Raw genomic sequence first — 20,837 nt, forward strand, 5'->3', positions numbered from 1 at the left:
AGAGAGCCTGGCTGTGTCCAGGATATTGCATTCACCTCCAGGCTCCTCGCACAGGGCCCCTTGCGGAAGACACTTGTCGCGTAGATTGTGAGGCGAGACCCTGTAGAGGTGGAGAGTGGGGACAGAGCCAGGAGTGCAGTTTCCAGGCTCTTGGCCTCACATGGAAAGGTGCTCAGGTAGTAAATGGCCATCAACTGTGATTAGATGGCCATCAGCTGTGGCTAGTTGGCCGTCAGCTGTAACCAGTGAGCCATTGGCCACTAATATAACTGCGGTGGCTATGCTAGCAGCAAATGGGGGCTAGCAAGAAGATGGTGGCTAAGCTAGCAAGAGAGGATTGCAGTTAGCACGGCAGATTGCAGCTAGCAAATGAGGTTGGTTGGCAGAGAGAAGTGAACTGCAGGTTGCAGATTATGTGGCTCCTGCTTCCTGTGTCTCCAACCCAGCTGCCAGCAAGACTATAGTGGTATGACTCCCCTATCTGTGGCTCCGTGGGTGTTCCTTTTGGGCCTCACCAGGTCCTGCATTCTTATGTGGGGAGCGGGAGCAGAGACCCCGCATGACACCCTGCATGACACATGGCGCAGTGAGCAGGGTATGGTGCCGGCCAAAGCTCTCCGAAGGATGGTGGAGCAGTTTGTGCGTATCAACACTCAGTCTCAGGAAGACGAGGAGGAGCAGCTGCCGGAGAGCTGGACCCCGTGGAAGGGTGGGAAGACATGGACGGTTCTCCGACCAGCATAGGCTGGAGAAAGCAAAGGTCCTTGCGGCCCTGTGGGCTGGGAAGTGCTTGCTGTGAGGCCCTCACCCCCAGGTTGGGGAGGACTTGGAGCCCTCACCCTGCGGAGAGGGCACACGTTGTGAGGCTAACGCACAGCCCTGGCAAATGACTGTGGACTATGGGGAATGGGCTCCATCCCTAATTTAATGGACAGCTTGACTGTTTGCTTGGGAACATACCACCATGTAGTGGAACAGGCCGATGTTTACTTCCTGTGTCTTGCCCAGCCGCCAGCGAGACTGGTGCAGGAAGTCCCCTTGTTGGGGTACAGGCGGGTGTTTTCTTCCTGTGTCTTGACCAGCCGCCATCGAGAATATGTGAGAACCCTGGCTGTGCCAAGGAAATCTGGCTGTGCCCAGAGAGTGGCAGTGCCCTGAGAGGCCCTGGCTTTGTCCAAGAAGTCTGGCTGTGCCCAGAAAGACTGGCACTACCCTGAGAAACACTCAATGTGCCCTGAGAATCCTGGCTGTGCCCAGGAAGTCTGGCTGTGCCCAAAAAGACTGGTGGTACCCTGAGAAACCCTGGCTGTAGCCAGGAAGTCTGGCTGTGCCCAGAGAGAGTGGCAGTGCCCTGAGAAACACTGGCTGTGCCCAGAGAGCCTGGCTGTGTCCAGGATATTGCATTCACCTCCAGGGTCCTCGCACAGGGCCCCTCGCGGAAGATGCTTGTCGTGTAGATTGTGAGGCGAGACCCTGTAGAGGTAGAGTGTGGGGACAGAGCCAGGAGTGCAGTTTCCAGGCTCTCAGCCTCACGTGGAGGGGTGCTGGCTCAGGTAGTAGATGGCCATCAGCTGTGGTTAGTTGGCTGTCAGCTATAACCAGTGAGCCATTGACCACTAATATAACTGCTGTGGCTATGCTAGCAGCAAATGGGGGCTAGCAAGAAGACGGTGGCTGAGCTAGCAAGCTCAGATTGCAGTTAGCATGGCAGATTGCAGCTAGCAAGTAGGGTTGGTTGGTTGGCAGAGAAGCGGAGGGCAGGTTGCGGATCGTGTGGCTCCTGCTTCCTGGGTCTCCAACCCAGCTGCCAGCGAGACTATAGTGGTATGACTCCCCTATCTATGGCTCCGTGGGTGTTCCTTTTAGGCCTCACCATATCCTGCGTTCTTATGTGGGGAGTGGGACTAGAGACCCCGCATGACACCTGCATGACACATGCCCAAACTGATTGAATAATAGACCCATCGTCACACATCTTCAGGCTGTATGTTCATGGCATAATTCGGGAATAAATCCCTGGTTTTCTGGGTACTACTTATGTAGGTGTTTGCTGTATCGCATCATAGCTTTCCCCAGCAGTTTCCAAGGTGCCCTCTAAATCATTGACAGGACGATTTTGCTGAAAGTGGATCTGGGGCTGCAGGGCTTCTTCCCCACAGCTGAGAACTGATTGTTCCAGGCCTGGTCATTTCAAGTCGTGTTATTCCAGACGTAGGGGCACCAGGTCTGACTCTACCAGGAATGGTAGCTCCGAGATTGGCTGTTCCAGGAGTGGCTGCTCCGAGTCTGGTTGTTGCAGGCCTGGCTGCTCCACACTGAAAGGTTTCCAGAAGCGTTCACCAGGCATCCCTGGTGACGGGAAGAGAGGCCCGGCTTCTCTGCAGTGGCTGAGCCCTTCCGAGTCACACAGTTGCTGTTCAATGGCCAGTTGTATTTCTGCCAACTCGTACGTTTCATTCTCCGGTTCTGGAACCAGGTCTTAATTTGTTTGCAGTTAAGGTCCAGGATGTTGGGAAGTTCTTGTAGCCACCGGAGGCTGAGATATTTCTGTCTCTAAAACCTCTCATTGAGTACACAGAGCAGGGTCTGTGAGAAGATGATTCTGATCTTCTGTTTCTTGACCTGGACCTTCTTTTCCTTCTCCCCTGTGCTTTTCTCTACAGAAGTGGGTAGTCTTACGCTGGATGGGTGGAAAAATCAGGGCTGTTCTGAAAAAGCAGATCCATGGAGGAAGGAAGAGGAGAGACAGGTTCTCTGTGGAGTGTCTTAGCAGGTGACCTTTGCAATGATGCATAATTTTCTTCAGCCCATAAATCTCAGGCACTGATCAAGGTTCCCTAGAATTGGATACTTTGGGGCAAGGCAGGCTTTGGGGGCAAGTGAGATCATACCCCTAAGCTATTTTTTTTTTTTTTAACTATAAAGCTAAAGGGAACCTAGGACGAGCACACAGTCAGTCCTTATTGATCCTAGGTACAAATAACATTCAATGAATCATACTTGATGAGAGAAAGGGTCAGAGGTAAAATTTATGGCTCCAAATGTCTACACATACACATGTAAAACGTAAGTAATATGCCACATACACATGTAAAACGTAAGTGAAATTACTACATGAGATGATAAAAATGATCTCCCCAAAATTTGATGGGATGGGTGTGAGAGGACGTATACCTTGTGCAAAAAAAAAAACAGATGCCCCCGCAAGGAGGGTAGAATCTTGTGTGGAGGTGTGGGCACAGAGAGAAGCTGGAGCTGCCTCTCTGGGAATTCAGGAGCAGGTGGATGGCAAGGTGTATCTAACTTAGGAAATTCTAGAATTCTATAACTATTGGTCTGCATGTTTGGGGGGAAAAGAAGGGAGGCATGCATGTTGGTGAGTGGGGTAGAAGCAAATCTGTCAGGTGCCACAAGCTATTCACATTTGTGAAATTAAAAATTGACAGAAATCTAGTTTGATACTATTTCTCTGCCACAAGAGGAACTGCGGCAGTCAGGTTTTCCAGGCAGCGGGGTTGTGTGGGTGGAGCAACACTGAGTGATCACAAACCTGCCCACCCTAAAGGTGCAGCTTGTACAGGAACGCATGTGCCATGGACCCCCAGGTAATTCAGAATTGCTGCAGGTGTCCACTGGCCCATCCTCCCTTTTCTACATGACCTGGGAGTAGAAGAAGCCCCACCATCGTTATAAATCTCAGGCAGTACTTCTGCCCAGGAACTTCCCATGAAGCTGGCAACCCCCTACTCCTTGTCACAGCGATTGGTCCAGGGTCAGGCACAGGACCATCACCTGGCCAATCAAAAGAGCCTGCCTTGCGGCAGCAATTATTAGCTCAGTTGGTTAGAGTGCGGTGCTCTTAACAGCAAGGTTGCCGGTTTGATCCCCACATGGGCCACTGTGAGTTGCGCCCTCCACAACTAAATTGAAACAACTACTTGACTTGGAGCTGATGGGTCCTGGAAAAACACAGTTAAAATAAGTTTGTTTGTTTTTTAAAAAGCCTGCCCTTTTTTTTAGCACACTGTGGGTGCTAGGCAGGCAGATGTGCATCTGGGGCTGCTGGAAGGTGGTCTTGCCCAGCTCATGGAGAGAGCATGTCCAAAGGATGGAGAAACGTAAATCTGACCAACGTGCCAGAGGCTATGAGCACCAATAAATTCCACCCCACCTTTATGTTTTTATTTTTTGCTTAAACTAATTCAGGATGGGTTTCTGTCACAACTGAAAAATCCTAATACATTCTCTTTTTCCTGTTCACAATCAGGATGTATATACACTCATAGCCAGGCAATGATCTATGACTCTGCTGGTGTTAATACATTGGGAAAGTTGCACAAATTTTTAAGAAAGAAAAATTGCCAGGATATCTTTTTCTTAAAAATCCTAGTACATGTGTAACTATATTTGAAAGGTTATAGTTTCCCAAAAATGTTACCTACAAATGAACTCATTTTTGAGGAGATTGAGATGGGGACTTGCTTTAATAATCTTAACTTTCAGATTCCATTCAAGCAGAAATCAATTTGTGTGTGGCTTTATTTAATCTGCCCATGTTATTATCTTCCTGCTCCTCTTGAAATTTTAAACTATCAGCTTAGCTGGCTTTTTCGTTTGTTTGTTTTGGTATTTTTGTAGTTCGTTTTTATTTAAGTATACTTGGTATACAGTGTTATATTAATTAGGGTAAAAAATATAGTGACTTGACGTTTTTAATCACTAAGGTTACGGTGTGGTCACCCCACTAATGCTAGTAATCATCTGTCACCAAGCAAACTTATTACAATATTATTGACTACATTCCCCTTCATCTTTTCATCCACCCTCAACACTCTCCACTCTGGTAACCATCTCTTTGGTCTCTGTTTCTATGAGTCTGTTTGCGTTTTCTCTTGTTTGTTCATTTGGTTTTTGGTTTTTTTACATTCCACATATAAGTGAAACCATACAGTATTTGTCTTTCTCCATCTGACTTATTTCTCTTAGCATAATTCATTCTAGGTCTATCCATGTTGTAACAAATGGCAAGATTTCATTCTTTTTATTGCTGTATAATGTTCCACTGTATGTATATACCACATCTTCCTTATCCAGTCATCTACCAATCGACACCCAGATTGCTTCCATATTTTGGCTATTGTAAATAATGCTGCAATGAACATAGGGGTGCATACATATTTTCAAATTAGTGTTTTCGTTTTCTTCGGATATCAGAAGTGGAATTCCTGGGTCATATGTTAGATCCATTTTTATTTTTTTGAGGACTCTCCATACACTTTTCCATAGTGGCTGCATCAATTTTCAGTCCCTCTGGGACAAACAGTGCACAAGGGTTCCCTTTTTTCCATGTCCTCGCCAATACTTGTTCTTTGTTGACCTTTAGATAATAGCTCTTCTAGTTGGCATGAGGTGATATCTCATTGTGGTTTTGATTTGCATTTCCCTGATTATTAGTGATGTTGAGCATCTTTTTATAAATCTATTGTCCATTTGTATGTCTTCTTTGGAAAAATGTCTCTTCATGTTCTCTGCCCATTTTTTTGATCAGATTGTTTATTTTTTGTTATTGAGTTGTATGAGTTCTTTATATATTTTGGACATCAATTCCGTATTGGATACATCATTTAATGTGAATATATTCTCCCTTGTGGTAGGCTTTGTTTTGTTGATGGTTTCCTTCCCTGTGCAGAAGCTTTTTAGTCTGATGAAGTCCTATGTATTATTTTATTCCCTTTTATCAACTTAATTTTTAATTAAACTAATTCCTTAAGTGCAAAACCCAGCTGACATGCTTCAGCATTCTTTCATAATGCTAGTTTTAATGCAGAGTATGCCACAGATCTGCTATCCCCTTTTCAAACTTCTACTATTAAATGTGACTAAAACAGACAAATCATATAACGCTCATCTGTATCTGCAGACTTTTTCCTGTTTATCTAATCCTTTCCTCATTCTTTATAGGCTTGTCAGGTTTTAAGAAATACAGAGACATCTTGAAATATTTCTGACATCAAATAAAAGAAACCCATTTTCATTTGACATTGTAAGAATCTACTGTCAGGAAAGATGTGCATGTCTCATTTTCACTTTGTGTACAACTGTGAAATACAATAACTATAAAGAATCTGCTAAGCAAATAACTGACTGAGTCCCAGTTAAGCAGTAGTAAGTGGCACTATTTTTATTTAAGTAACAAAATATTTTTATGTTGATCTTTTTTTTTTCCCCTGTCTTCTGCCTCCCCCCCCACCCCACTCCGGTTCAAGCCGTTGTTTCTCAGTCTAGTTGTGTGGGACACAGCTCCCTGGCCCATTAAGAGCATGGCGCTCCAACCACCTGAGCCACTGGGCCGGCTCTATGTTGACCATTTTAATGTCTCTTTCTTCAAACATTATCTACCTTCTGACTTTTAAAAATTATATTTTGAAAAATTATAAAAGAAATGGAAATGAGAGAAAGAAAGTAAACAAGCACCCTTAATCACAGTATATTAGCAGAGCCACTAAAAGCATTTTGGTGCATTTCCTGTTTTTTATATTCTCAACTTTTTGTACATTACTTTAATCATAATATACATATCAATCTGTAGCCTGCATTTTCACTAGATTTTAGATCATAAACTTTTTTATTACTATTTTATAATTTGAACAATTGTTTTAATGGCATGGCTGTAAAATATTCTTTGAGTAGATATGTAATATATTTTTTAATCCTTCCTTTTTTGTTGGATATTAAATTGTGACTGTTGCTATCATGATATAAAGAATCCCTTGATGATCTCTTTGTATAGATGAATATTTCTGTATATAAGATTATTACTTTAGCTGGGTTTTCTCCAAATGGAATTAGTGGGCTAAAAGATAGCAACCGTTTCTATAGCTCAATACATCCTGCCAAACTGCTTTTCAAGGGGTTGTATTAGTGTATATTCCCACCAGCAATAGACAAGGAAAGTACTGAGTCTCTACAATCCACATGCCAAGTAGATATTGAGGAAAAAGTAAGTTAGAAAAATAAAACATTCCTTACTCCTCTTTACCTTAATAGGAGTATTAAATAATGTCATCAGTGGCCCCTATGTGTTCAAAGTTGTGCAGAATATCTGATATCCTTAATGCCCGCATTTTGAAACATATTGTGGAGGGAACAAAATTCATGCAATTTTTTTGGTAGGTCAAGAGATTTATTTGGGTCATTTATAAAAGCAGTTAAATCAACTAAAGGGAGGAGTGAAGGGGAGGAAAAATCACGAATGACAAGTTTTACTTTGTTCAATTTGCTTGCATAAGAATGACTAGGATTTGGTCCAGTTCTCTGCTCTGAGGAAACTGGACCTTTGCATTTTGGGATTTGTGGGCCTTGGTCATTATTATTAAGGTGCTAAGCAGAATGGTGGCTGGTAGACGTTTCCAATACAGTTTTATTCTATGGGTACAAAAAGGCCCTTTTTACTTATGGTAGAACATGTCTTCTGGCTTCTATCCCAAAATACCCGCATAAATACTCTCCTACTCACAGTCTTTCCTATAGACAAAATAATTCTGCTGATCCATAATCGATGATCACGATTTCAACAATAACTGAAATAGCCAATAAGTATACAACCTTACATTAGTAACCTGAAGGTTAAAAACTGTTTTGCAACCAGACAAATCCCTTATCAACTGCTTCTCCTGAGAGCCACCCACACTTTGGGGACAAAATGTAATTCACTAACTGAATCCCTGACACAAACAAGAAGGCTGTGTTTTTTAGCAAATGAAGGTGGCTTCGGTTGCCTTCAGGTACATAAGCTCCTAGAGGATTTTCAAATTCAAATTTAATGTATTTTTCACAACTGAAAAGTCATGTTGTAATCTGCTATGCCTTCACGTGGTCATCTACTCATTTTTTAAATAGGCTGCTCCTGGAAAGTTTATGAATAAATGATTAACACATTTCAATGAGCTAGTTTTCACAGATGATGGAAAGATAGGAGGACGAGATGTGCACCTGTATGTATCCATCTTTTATAACCTGCCTGGTTCTCAAAAGGGTTTAAAGTGATTGAATGTCTATAGGTCGTACCATGTTGCAGCAGATCCACAGATCAGATTTCTGGTGACTGTAGGTGTCACGTATACCAACAATGAGACAAACTGTCCTAAGTCAATAGCGCTCAAATGACACCATGACCTTACCATGCAATTATATACAAAACACATCTTGGAAGAATTAAAGAGCCACATGTTTGTTTGTTTGTTTGTTTTAATCAAAATGCCAAATAAGTGGAAGAAAATTTAAGTGAACATCACATCTCTGGAGGGAATTTTTTAAGTGGTGGGATAAATACAAAAGGAAAAGATACATGGATTTCATTCAACATGTTTTCTTAGCACTGTACTAGGTGCTGGGCAGTGATGAATAAGACAGTCCCTTCTTTCATGGAACTTACACTCCAGAAGATGATGACAAACTCTCTAATTTGACAACATAAACTTTTTACAGTTTAGACTTCTGTATACATAAAAACACAAAAACTGAAAGACAAAAATTCCTGAAAAACTTCAGCAAATACAAGTGTTACTATTGCTTCACTAAAGAGTTTATACAAATCAACAAAAAAGAATGTTAAAACTCTACCCAATGGTTCACTGGGTAAAGACTGACCAGAAAGTATGCAGGAAGGACCATAAGTAACTGGTTAACAAATAATTAAAAAGTGTAACCTCAGCTCTTACATTAAATTAAAATAATGAGGTACCATTCTAGTACTATGAAATACACAAATAGTTTTTAAAATAACAATATACACGATTTCCACAGATTTCATGAGATGGGCACTGTTTTGACTGCTAGTGGAGATATAAATTAATGTAATACTTTTTTCAAAGGTTTGGAAATATAATCTCTACTCTGGTAAATCCCATTTGTGATTATCCATAAAAAATGATTATCAAATTTAGAAAAGACTGCATTTTCTTATCATAGCATTCATCTTATGATCTGAGTATTCAGTATGTGTCCTTGCGTAACAAAGTTGTGAATGTAAACAGAAGTTGTCATAACACAAACGAATTCTCCAATGAGTTGACCACTTATAAAATTATATCCTATTCAAGTATCTCTTCCTGCTTAGCACTGGCATCTACCAGTGGAGACAGGCCAGTGTCTGTGTGAGTCAGTTTCTCTCCCTCATTCCAAATGATATTCAATAATACATTGCAAATAAAATGCAGGTCCACTTTGAAGTGAAAATGAAAATTTTACCAAAAAATACAAGATTTCATGAAGTTGATAAACATGGCGGAAAAGTGCTCGAATCGTGGGTAAAGTCCTTGATTGACCAGTGATAATCCAACAGTTAGATTAATTAACAACCAATAAGGGAAGATGGACAAGGATTTGTGGCATTAATGGCACTTCAGTAAAGAACGATTTACAATATCAAAGGAGATGCCCTTGGGAAAACTGATGAAGTTTCAAGTATTTTTTCTAAAATTTGTCCTCTGTGATTTCATTAGAATGTCAAAATATTGTAAAAAAAAAATACCAAAATCAACTCAATTTCCTTTCTTAAGCTAAGAATTCATGCATAGTTGCAATTATAAGATATTTTCATAAGTTTTAGTTTAGTTTTTTAAAATAAAGTCCAAATTGAACTTTATAGACTATTTTGAAATTTTGATCCTGTTTACAGTGGGTTCACCTTAATAGGTCTTTTTTGTGGGTCAAGTTATACATGGATAATGAAGATTCCTGTATATGGAATAGCTGAAAACAATATTAACCATCAACAGGGTAATTGGTGACTAAATTATGATGTAATGACTTGATTTTTTTAACCACTAAAAATAAAGTTTGAAAGGATTCCTAATAACATGAAAGTAAAACATATGATATGCTAAGTGAAAAAAAGATAGGATATAAAATTATAGTGTACCATGACCATGACTATATTTTTAAAACAGAGAAAACAAAAGAAAATTAACATTATTGGTTGTATATGAGTGATAAGAAATTTTAAAAATATAATTTTTCAATATTTTCCAATCTTTCCATAGTTTTATTCATTTAGTTTTACTCTAACTGTAACATTTTTAATATAGTTTACCTAAATTTTAAGACATTTTATTCAATTTATAGAGATATATAGTGTTAAAAATCAATTGGAACCAAAAGCCTTATAATGAAAAACGGAAGTCTTCGGTCTCACCTCTCTCTGGTTTTATCCCCAAGACAATTGTTTTTTGGTTTTTGTTTTTAAGAGCATATAATATGCAGCACAGAATGGTGAATATAGCGTTTTACTAAAATAACACTATACTGATTCATTTACACTAGTACTCTTAGAAACATCTTTTACACGTCTTAGGCACATATGTCATTGAGTAGGCTCTAAAAAGCCTTAAACAACAGTTTGTAACTCTGAGGTGCTCTTCTGGCAATTATCTTGTTATTACCAGACAGTATGTTCAAATTGCTATTTCTTAATATTTTAGAAATTATCTATTGATAACTTCTTGGAATAAATGAAGAAATGTCTCTCTTGTTCTATCCACTGCTCCTCTTTTCTCATCCAATCAAAGCAGCATTTTAAATCACTAACCAATGTTTACTAAATAACTATTGTTCTTTGCAGAACCAAGTTACATAACACAATTTTTTCTCTTGCACAGTCTTCTGTTTTACCAGGAGTTAATTAGTGCCTTTTTCTTCACTTGCACATTTTACTATACATATTTTCTTAATTTTCCCCTCATCACATCAGCTGCCTTGAGTCCCTATTTCTTTATAAACATTCCTTCTGGAGTGCTTTAGTTCTTTCTTCATGTGGATTTGTTTCTCTCAGCCTGCTGCACAGTGGTCCACGTGGGACATCTGTTCACTACTGTCCTAGATTGGATCCACTTTCTCCTAGATCCCATGCCTTCCTCATTCTGGGTTTACTTCTTTGTTTTACTACATTTTATCACCAGTGGCATCTTTAAAAAGGACATTTGGGAGGTAGTTTTTAAGAGTTTTGCATGTTTGTAAATGTCTTCATTTTGTCTCCACAATTGATTGACAGTTTGGCTGAACATAGAATTAATTCGAAGTTAAAAACAATTTTTCCCTTTTGCTTTCTCTATGGATACTAATTGGATTTTTTTTTAAAAAATATTCCCCCTCTATTCTCTGCACTCTGTTGTTAACCAGATTTCCATCCTCCTGTCTGTCTATCTCCATCTCTCATTCATGCTAGAGGCTTTTCTCATTTGCCTGGTAGAAGCTCAGGGATGTGGCTGGGATGTGTCGAGACCAGGCAATTGAATAATGAGCCCTGGGTTTCCCTAAATGTCCGGATGCGGTTCACTTTCCTCTGGGCTCACTGAATTTTTCCAGAGGGCAAATTTCAACTAATCTTTTGCCTGCAGGGCAAATATCCAAAGGCCAACATTCCACATGAGGAAAGGAAAGGGGACCTCTAGATCCAAATCACTATGTACGTACAGTTTCAGTTAATTCTCTGGTGTTGCGCCCTAAGTCTCACCTTCCCTTCCCTCAGAGTCCCGAGCTGCCCTGTGGTTCTAAGGAACAAAACAGGTTCCCATCTTTTCTGTATCACCTCTGTCTGCTTTTCAGCCTGTGGCTTTCTCTACTCTCTGTCATCCAAAACTTGCTGAAATCTCTTGTTTGCCAATGTTTCCCTTTTTTTCTATGTGGATTTATTTATCCTTTTACTACCATTTTATTGAGATTTGAGAGTGAGAGGAGATTGGCAAATTTGCCATATTAAGCAGGAAAATCATGTATTACTTTTAGAATAGAAAATATGAACTTTAAATTCAGGTAACTATTGTGACCACAATTACACAAAACAAGGATATTCAAATTGCACAATGTCAGTTTATCCCACATAAACAAGAACTCCATCTATTTAACATTCATTCTTGTAGATTTTCTCTGAATCTATGCTACTTCACATTTATGTCAAAATGGGATCCTCTCATAAGAATCAACTGACTTACCCATTTTACAAGAAAAACATCTGTGAAAATTCCCAGCATAGCAATTCTTTGTAAATTTTATCTTTCCTTATTTTGCAGATGCTTTTATGGAATTATCTTAGGGCTCACGTCTAAAAATATACCACACATGTTTTGTGCACAGAATGAACAGTTTAAATATAAATGTCTAAAAGTTGGAACCCCTCCTCACATTTCTTCCTCTTCTCAGTTCCTTTATCCCAGGTACTTATTGACTCATCTATATTCCTGGGAGCTTGGTGGGGGAGGGAAGAGAATCTAAGTCACTAATACCTTAGTATAAATTGGATCACTATATTTCTCCTTCTAGGAGATTTGCATTTAAAAGAGGACATGTGAAAAGGAGAAACTGCCCCTCCGCCCCCCCCAAAAAAAGATTTTTCAAAATGGACACACGTGTCATGTCTCTCAGCTCTTAGGCTTTCACATAAAAATCCCTATTATCACTAATAAATAAATAAAAAATCCCTACTGTGGAGTTTCAGACATTGCTGCTGTGAGTAGGGGAAATATAAATACAAATTTCTCTTCTGGGCCCCTCAAATAACGAATGCCTGTGGAAAAGCCCTTGGATCCAAAACCTGAGAGGCCAGCTAGCACTTTCGTTTCTTTGACTTTTGCTTAGGATATGGGCTCTGAAGTGACAGGTATGGGTGTTCCTTTCCTCATCCAAGCTTTTTCTTCACTCCTGTCCTGAGTGCCTTCCTCCACCTGGAATTGACACTTGCTGGGAAGCTTACAAGTGAGTGTATCAGAAAGTTTGGAGGTGGCTGTTGGGAGGAAGAAGGTACATGTGCTTCTATCAACAGATAATATTAAATTTGAGTCATCAGAGTCTAATTTTGGGTGCCTTGTTTCAAGTTATGCATGCTAAGCCATTTGGTCCCACACCAGTCAGACACATGCTTTGTGAATCTTAGACTCTTGTTTAATCTATGTAATTTCGTGTGTGCTGGAATGTGTACTTGGTGGTTGGGTTATTGAATTTAGAGTGTTCCTGCCCTTCAGGAAGGCAGAGAGAACACTGATAAAAGGTCTCATCTGCCTTAGAATGCCCACCTGTGGGCCTCACACACAGCCATCCAAAAAAGATTTGTAGAAGAGATGAAAGAACTTGTGTTGAAGTCAGCTAGACTCAGTTGAGTCCAGCGTTTTACAAAGAGGCTTTGTTGAGAAAAGACTGGAAGTTCCTCCACCCTAAAGGTAGCCCAGGGAAAAAGACATGGCCAGTTAAGAAAAGCCAGTGCACAAGGTTCCCAGCGGGAGCCTAAGCTACACGCATCCATTGTCAGGATCTGAAATGACCAGGACCTGACAGACAGACTGGCAGGAGGACCTTCCAGGAGAGAGAGGCCTCCTGCACATAAACTCATCCTACTGCAAAGGAGGCCAGGCAGGCCAGCCTTACCCCACAAACAAACCTCCGTCATCACTTGTGACTGCAGACAACGGAAGGGTTGCCACTTGAATTTGACCCCAGATCAGCTCGAAATGTACAAAGACGTTCAGCAAGTCACTAGATCATGCTTGGTTACTAAGCAGCGCAGCTTCACGCCCAGGTGTTGAGGTCACCACAGACTGGGTGAAAGTCCTGGCTCTACCTCTGAATAACTGTGCGACCTCAGGCAATTAACTTCCATTTCCCGACCTAGCAAATAGAGACAATAAATACCTCCCCATCAAGTCGCTGTGAGGATTCAATGAAACCGGGTAAGTCTGTCACTGAGTACTGTACCTGGCACCAGAAAACACTCAATGAGACGGTCAGCATTATCATCAAAGCCAACCGAATGGTAGTAGCAGTAGATTTATAAAGTTTCTTCCCGTTCTCAGAGTCCTTCATAGTTCTGTGACTGTGATGGTAATTTCTAGAACCATTAAACTGAATGATAAAATCAATCAAATGAGTTTTTCATATAAAGGCTGAATGGCATATCATAATGGCCTAAGGATAAAAGCGTTTATCTCAAGAAGGTTTGAGATAATGTTCTAGCAAGCATCATTTCTTTACCGGACTCACATTGCGTACCACCATCTCCCACTGCTGGGGACAAAGGACTTTGCTCTCTGCCCGTCACAGATTTGTGGATCTAAACCAAACCCATAAGTCTGCTCTGGGAATGCATGTTTAGGAGAAACATGAATCACAGCCCTGGGCTATTTCTTCGTCTTGGAACATTTTCCACGAAAGTATTCTTTTCATTTTGTTGAAGGACAGGACGTTCCAAATCAGTGAATCACTTTTATTTATAAAATGGAATGGATGAGGTGACATCAGTGAAAATGGCGGACTAAGAATCTCTAAAAATCTTCTCCACAGAAACAATGAGAACAAAAGGCAAAATTTGTCAGAATCAATTGCCTTCTGCTGTTTCCCATACCAGGCTGCCTATCGTGCAGGATGCCTGACATGAACTAACAGTTAATTATTTTTCATTGAATCTCTCTTTACTAAGAATAAACAAATCCTTGTTAATGCATGGCACTCATTTAAAGCTTGTATTTCAAAGGAAATACAGTATCATCCAATGCGGGGGGAAAAAACGTTGTCTTGACTGCTTGCTGCTATAGCCAACTGTATAATTTATTTATCGCCATTCTTCCTTTGTCAAATAAAATAGGCATACTGTCTTCTGCCCTGCGCACATACACACCTGTATACACACACCTGTATACACAAGTCAACAGAAGCGTCGACAGCCAACAGAGATAACATGCTTTTGGAAGATGTGAAGCAGTTTGGAGGGCTGGTACCTGATGTGGCAGGGGGAGAAAGCTGAAGGCTAATTGCCTGAGGAGGGCCTGCCAATGACAAGCAGGCTGATTTGCTCCACAGACCCCAAGAAAAGCTCAGGGAGTTTTAGGTATCAGGAACCTGTGGGATGGGGTGAGGGTGGGGCTGAAAGCAGGAGGATTCATTGACCGTCTTTTCCCCATGTCTCCACCTCACCCCCAGAAGTTAAGTAGCACCTCATCCTACATCCCTGCAGGAGACAGAGGGTTTCATTTCTGGGGAGACAGCACCAGAGCTCTGGACTCAGGAGCCGCAGGGACTGTGAGGTCAGGGGCTTTTACTGAAGACAGGAATTAAGTGAACTTCTACCTTACAAATGGTGAAGCCCCCAGCGCCTTCCCCCACTCAGTTCCCAGAACACTGGCAACTGGCTTATACCCCAGGCAGGAGACTGAGGAATCATTTTTAAGCAACTGACAGGTCCAAGAGAGAAGGCCTGCAGATACAAACATTTGTCTGTAAAAAACGAAAAGCCGGGTCCTCATCCCATCCATCTGCTGTGAAATCCACCTGGAAATAACCCCACCTGGATTAGTTTCCTGTGGCTGCTATAACAAACTACCATACATTTGGTGGCTTCAAACAGCAAAATTCTATTCTTTCACAGTTCTGGAGGATGGAAGTCCACCATCAGTGTCATTGGGCAAAAATGAAGGTGTCGGCAAGGCCATGCTCCCTCTGGAGGTTCCAAGGATGAATCCGTTCCCTGCCTCTTCCAGCTGCTGGTGGCCGCTGCCTTCCTTGGCCTGTGGCCACCCCTCCAATCTCTGCCTCTGGTCACATTGACTTTTCCTCCTTTCTCCAAGTCAAGTTGTTGTCCTTTCAATCTTAGTTGTGGAGGGTGCCATTCAGCTTCAAGTTGTTCTCCTTTCAGTCTTAGTTGCAGGGGGCACAGCAACTAAGGGGGGTTGAACTGGCAACCTTGTGGTTGAGAGCCCACTGGCCCATGGGGGAATCGAACCGGCAGCCTCGGAGTTAGGAGCATGGAGCTCTAACCACCTGAGCGACTGGGCCGGCCCCCTCCTCCTTTCTCAAATCTTCCTCTGGACACTTGTGATTGTATTTAGGGCCCACTGGATAATCTAGGATAATTTCTCCATCTCAAGATCCTTAACATGATCACATTTGCAAAGTTTCTGCCATGTAAGGTAACATTCATAGCCTCTGCGGATTAGGACATAGACACATCTTTGGGGGCCATCACTTAGGCCACCACACCACCCACATACAGAAAGTTTTTAATCAGCCTTTTAGTTTCTCACATTTAAGTGTTAGTCACATCAAAACTTTTTCACCTTCATTGGCTATCTGAATTTCTTGTTTTATGAATTTTCCATTCGTAGCCTTTATCTGTTTTACTTTCTATTGAGGTTTTTTCTATAGATTAAGAGAATTTTAGACAAGGCCATTGACCCTTAATCTGCCGTGTAAGCTGCAAATACTCTAATTTGTAGTTGCCCATTAACTTGCTTACAGTTTGTTTTCTAATATATACAAAAATATTTTAATGTAATCAAATCTAATACTTCCATTCTTTTGCAATTGCTATTGCTATTATCTCAGAAAATTGCTATTATCTCAGAAAATCTGCCTTATCCTAGATATCCTATTAAATATGTGCTAATATATTTTCTCCTAGTTTTATACTTGTTAAAAGTATTTAATTCTTTATATGGAATTTATTTTAATATGTGGTATGAGGAATCCAACTTAATTTTTCCAAGTCATTTAACAATTGTCTAGCACAAAATACCTCTTGCTTTCCCTACTGATTTATCATACCATCTTTATCAAATATTTAAATCTTATATATTCTAAGGTCTGTTTCTGAGCTCAGTTCATTATCTTAATTCCTCTTTCAGATGTCACTGGATGTCTTTTACCCCTCTGAGTTTCTAGTTACAAATAAATAACTATAGTTCATCAAACCAACCCAATATAATTTCGTATTTCCTCATTCTTTCTAAATGTTTATATAATTATTTTTTTGGCATCCTATTGGTCACTTACCTAAAATAGTTCATTTTTATCATAACACATGTACATGTATTTGGAAAGTTTTAGAAACAGGAAATCATTTTCACATTTCTGTGAAAGATCCTAGAGCCACTTTTCATTTTTGTTGTTAATATAATGATCTATTTAATATCTCTGATGATTTTACTCATTAGTTAACAAATACTAAGTGCCAGCCATGTTTCTAGGTGCTAGGTATACATGACAAAAACACACAAAATCCCTACATTCATGAAGCTTATATTCTAATAGGGGAGACAGATTAAAAACAGGATAGGTGAAAATTTAAATGTAGTGACTGTATTAGATAGTGATGAGTGCTATGGAGAAAAATCAAGGAAGTGGGGGACAGGAAATTCTGAACAGGTGACTAGGGATGACCTCATTGAAAGGGTGGCATGAGTCAAGACCTAAAGGAACCTTTACTTTTCGTGTATACACAAATGGGTAACTTACATTGAAATCCCTAGCATAACTTCAGAAATACTTTAAGTGTATTTTAAGTCAATTACATAGTCATTCATTGCTTATCTACTACAATGAGAAAAATGTTAATCCCAATATATCAATACAAATCATTGCATATTTTAAACATCAAATTCATTATGAGTTAATTGTCTTACACTTACAGGAGTGAAGTAGCCAGTTGGAAATCTTTGTACTGTTGAACGAAATACAGAGTTCCTATATTTAAAAAAAAAAAGACATAATTTTCTAAATTTTTTTTTTATGGGAGGATTTTTGTTAATTTAGTCCCTATCTCTCATTAAACATTTTTAAATGTGATGGGCATTAATGAGGTTTAAAAGCAATTGGTATAGGTTGTTAAGTATGTAAATAGAAAGACATGGGTGAAATTATTAAAAGCAACTTAATAAGTATATAAGTATATAATTACCTGGACGCGTACTTGGGAACTGGTACAGGGAGTAGATCATATTGCCCAGGTGTAAGCTTAACTGACTATACATAATGGACAAGGACACAAATAATAAATTAATACAGGTCTTAAATTCATTTCATTTTATTACGTCATTCACAATCCTTTATTTTATGATCATACATTATATAATCTATTCTCTATTTTAATAGTGGAAAAGGTACACTTTCAAAGTGGAGCTTCAAAACATGCCATGGATATTCACTTTTCATGCTGAATTTTATGACCGGATGCCTGAGATGATGTGTTGAAAAATGCTGTACAATTGATCGAATTTTAAATGTTCTAGATTCAACAAATCAATTCAACCATCATTTAGTGAGCCAGCTCTGTGCATAAGGAAACAATGATAGACGTGGTGGGGAATACAATGGTAAGAGAGATATGGTCCCTGACCAGCAGGAGTAAGAAGGCAAATACATAAACAATTCTAATATAAAACAATATAATCAATGCTAAAAGACAGATTGGAGATTAGAGAGGTAGAGAGAGATTAAATGGGTGGCCCACAGCTAACATCCCATAATCAATAGTGACAAGCTGAAAGCTTTTCCTCTAAGATTAGGAGGAGGACAAATGTGCCCACTCTCTCCATTCCTATTCAGCATAGTACTGGAAGTCAGAGCCAGAGTAATTAGGCAAGAAAAAGAAAGGCATGCAAATTGGAAAAGAAGTAAAATTATCCCTGTTTGCAGATAACATGATATTATATATAAAACTCCCTAAAGAGTTCACAAAAAAACTATTAGAACTAATCAATAAATCAGCAAAGTTGCATAATACAAAAACAACATACAAAAATCAGTTAAGTTTCTATACATTAACAATGAACTACCTGAACAAGAAATTAAGAAAACAATCTCATTTACAATAATATCAAAAACAATAAAATACTTAGGAATAAATTTAACTAAGAAGGTGAAAGAGCTGTACACTGAAAACTATAAGAAAGAAATTGAAGAGAACACACATAAATGGAAAGATATTCCATGTTCATGGATTGGAAGAATTAATATTTTAAAAATATCTACACTACCCAAAACAATCTACAGATTCAATGAAATCCCTATCAAATTTCCAATAGCACTTTTCCGATACAGACAAAACAACCTTAAAATTGATATGGAACCACAAAAGATCCTAAAGTCAGAGCAATCTTGAGAAAGAAGAACAAAACTGGAGGCATCACACTTCCAGATTTCAAACTATATTACAAAGCTATACTAATCAAAGCAGTATGGTACTAGCATAAAAACAGACACATAGACCAACGGAACAGAATAGAGAGCCCAGAAATAAACCCACGCATATATGGTCAACTAATCTTTGACAAGGACAATAAGAATACACAATGGGGAAAGGACAGTCTCTTCAATAAATGGTATTGGGGAAAGTGGATAACCATATGCAAACAAATGAAACTAGACCCATATCTTGCAGCATTCACAAAAATTAACTCAAAATGGACTGAATACTTAAATGTTAAGATTTGAAATGATGAAAGTCCTAGAAGAAAACATAGGGAGGAAAAACTCCTTGACATTGGTCTTAGCTATCATTTTTTGGATATGACACCAAAAGCACAGGCAACAAAAACAAAAATAACCATGTGGGACAACATTAAACTGAAATGCTTCTGCATAGCTAAGGAAACAATCAACAAAATGAAAACGCAACCTAAGGAATGGGAGAAAATATTTGCAAACCATGTATCTGATAACGTGTTAAGATGTTACTATCCAAAACACAGAGGAACTCAATAGCAAAAAGAAACCAAATAATCCAATTAAACTGGGCAAAAGACCTAAATAGAAAATAACATTTTTTCCAAAGAAGACATACAAATGGCCAACAGGTACATGAAAAAGTGCTCAACATCACTGGTTATCGAGGAAATGCAAATCAAAACCACAATGCGATATCACCTCACACCTGTCAGAATGGCTATTGTAAAAAATGCAAGGGATTACAAGTGTTGGTGAGGATGTGGAGAAAAGGGAACCCTGTGCACTGTTGGTGGGAATATAAAATGGTATGGCCATTATGGAAAACAGTATGGAGGTTCCTCAAAATATTAAAAATAGAACTACCGTATGATCTAGCAATTCCACTTCTGGGTATGTATCTGATGGAAACAAAATCAGTATCCGGAAGAGATACCTGCACTCCCATGTTCATTGCAGCACTATTCACAATAGCCAAGACATGGAAACAACCTAAGTGTCCCGTGATGGATGAATGGATAAAGAAAATGTGACATATATCTCTGAATAAAAATATAAGTATATATTATTAATCAGCCATAAAAATGAAGGAAACCCTGCCATTTGCAACAACATGGATGAACCTGAAGGGCATTATGTTAAGTGACATAAGCCAGACAGACAAAGACAGATACTGTTTTGTATCACTAATACGTGGAATCTAAAAAGCTTGTACTCCTGAAATAGTAGAACGGGTTGCAAGGGACTGGGGTGGGGGTTGGGGGTTGGAAATGGGTAGCTGTTGGTCAAAGGGTATAAAATTTCAGTTATAAGTTGAATAAGTTCTGGGGATGCAATGTACAGCATGGTGACAATAGTTAATAATACTGTATTGTATAGTTGAAATTTGCTAAAAGCCTAGATCTTATGTGTTCAAATGATAACTATATGAAGTGATGCATACGTTTATTAATGTGATTGTGATAATCAATTCACAATGTATACATATATCAAATCATCACATTGTATACCTTAAATACATAGTTTTGTCAATTATATCGCCATAACGCTGAGGGAAAATTATTAAATAAATCCAACGGGGTGATCTAAAGATGGTAAAGACAATGAGATTTGAGTGGGGTTTTAAGGAAGGCAGGAATTCCTTGAGGAGAGAAAGGGAAGGTATTCCAAGGAGAAACATTGCAGAAGAGCCTGTCTCTTTGCCCATTGTTGAACTTGTTGCAAATTACGTGGGTGGCTCCATTGTCCCTGGGTCTATGGATATTAGTCCAGAGGTACATGAAGTAAAGGAGTGTCAGAAACTGGTAAGCACAGGAAGTAGGATATTTAAAGGAAGGAGAGAGAGAAGGAAGCAG

General features: G+C 39.5%; 1 protein-coding gene and 1 pseudogene across 1 annotated transcript in view; both read right to left on the bottom strand.

Annotated features, from left to right (window-relative positions):
- Positions 1-20,837, bottom strand: part of STPG4 (sperm-tail PG-rich repeat containing 4) — a 40,910-nt gene that overhangs the window by 9,427 nt on the left and 10,646 nt on the right. Inside the window, exons 4-5 of the mRNA XM_019748599.2 lie at positions 17,717-17,781; positions 17,448-17,502 (exon numbers count right to left, since the gene is read on the bottom strand). Coding sequence (XP_019604158.2) covers positions 17,448-17,502; positions 17,717-17,781 — 120 coding nt within the window. The remainder of the gene's footprint in view (positions 1-17,447; positions 17,503-17,716; positions 17,782-20,837) is intronic.
- On the bottom strand, positions 1,968-14,043 carry LOC141571751 (homeobox protein NANOGP8-like; annotated as a pseudogene).

The sequence above is a fragment of the Rhinolophus sinicus genome, linkage group LG05, assembly GCF_036562045.2.
Source record: "Rhinolophus sinicus isolate RSC01 linkage group LG05, ASM3656204v1, whole genome shotgun sequence".
In the NCBI taxonomy this organism is placed as follows: Eukaryota; Metazoa; Chordata; class Mammalia; order Chiroptera; family Rhinolophidae; genus Rhinolophus; species Rhinolophus sinicus.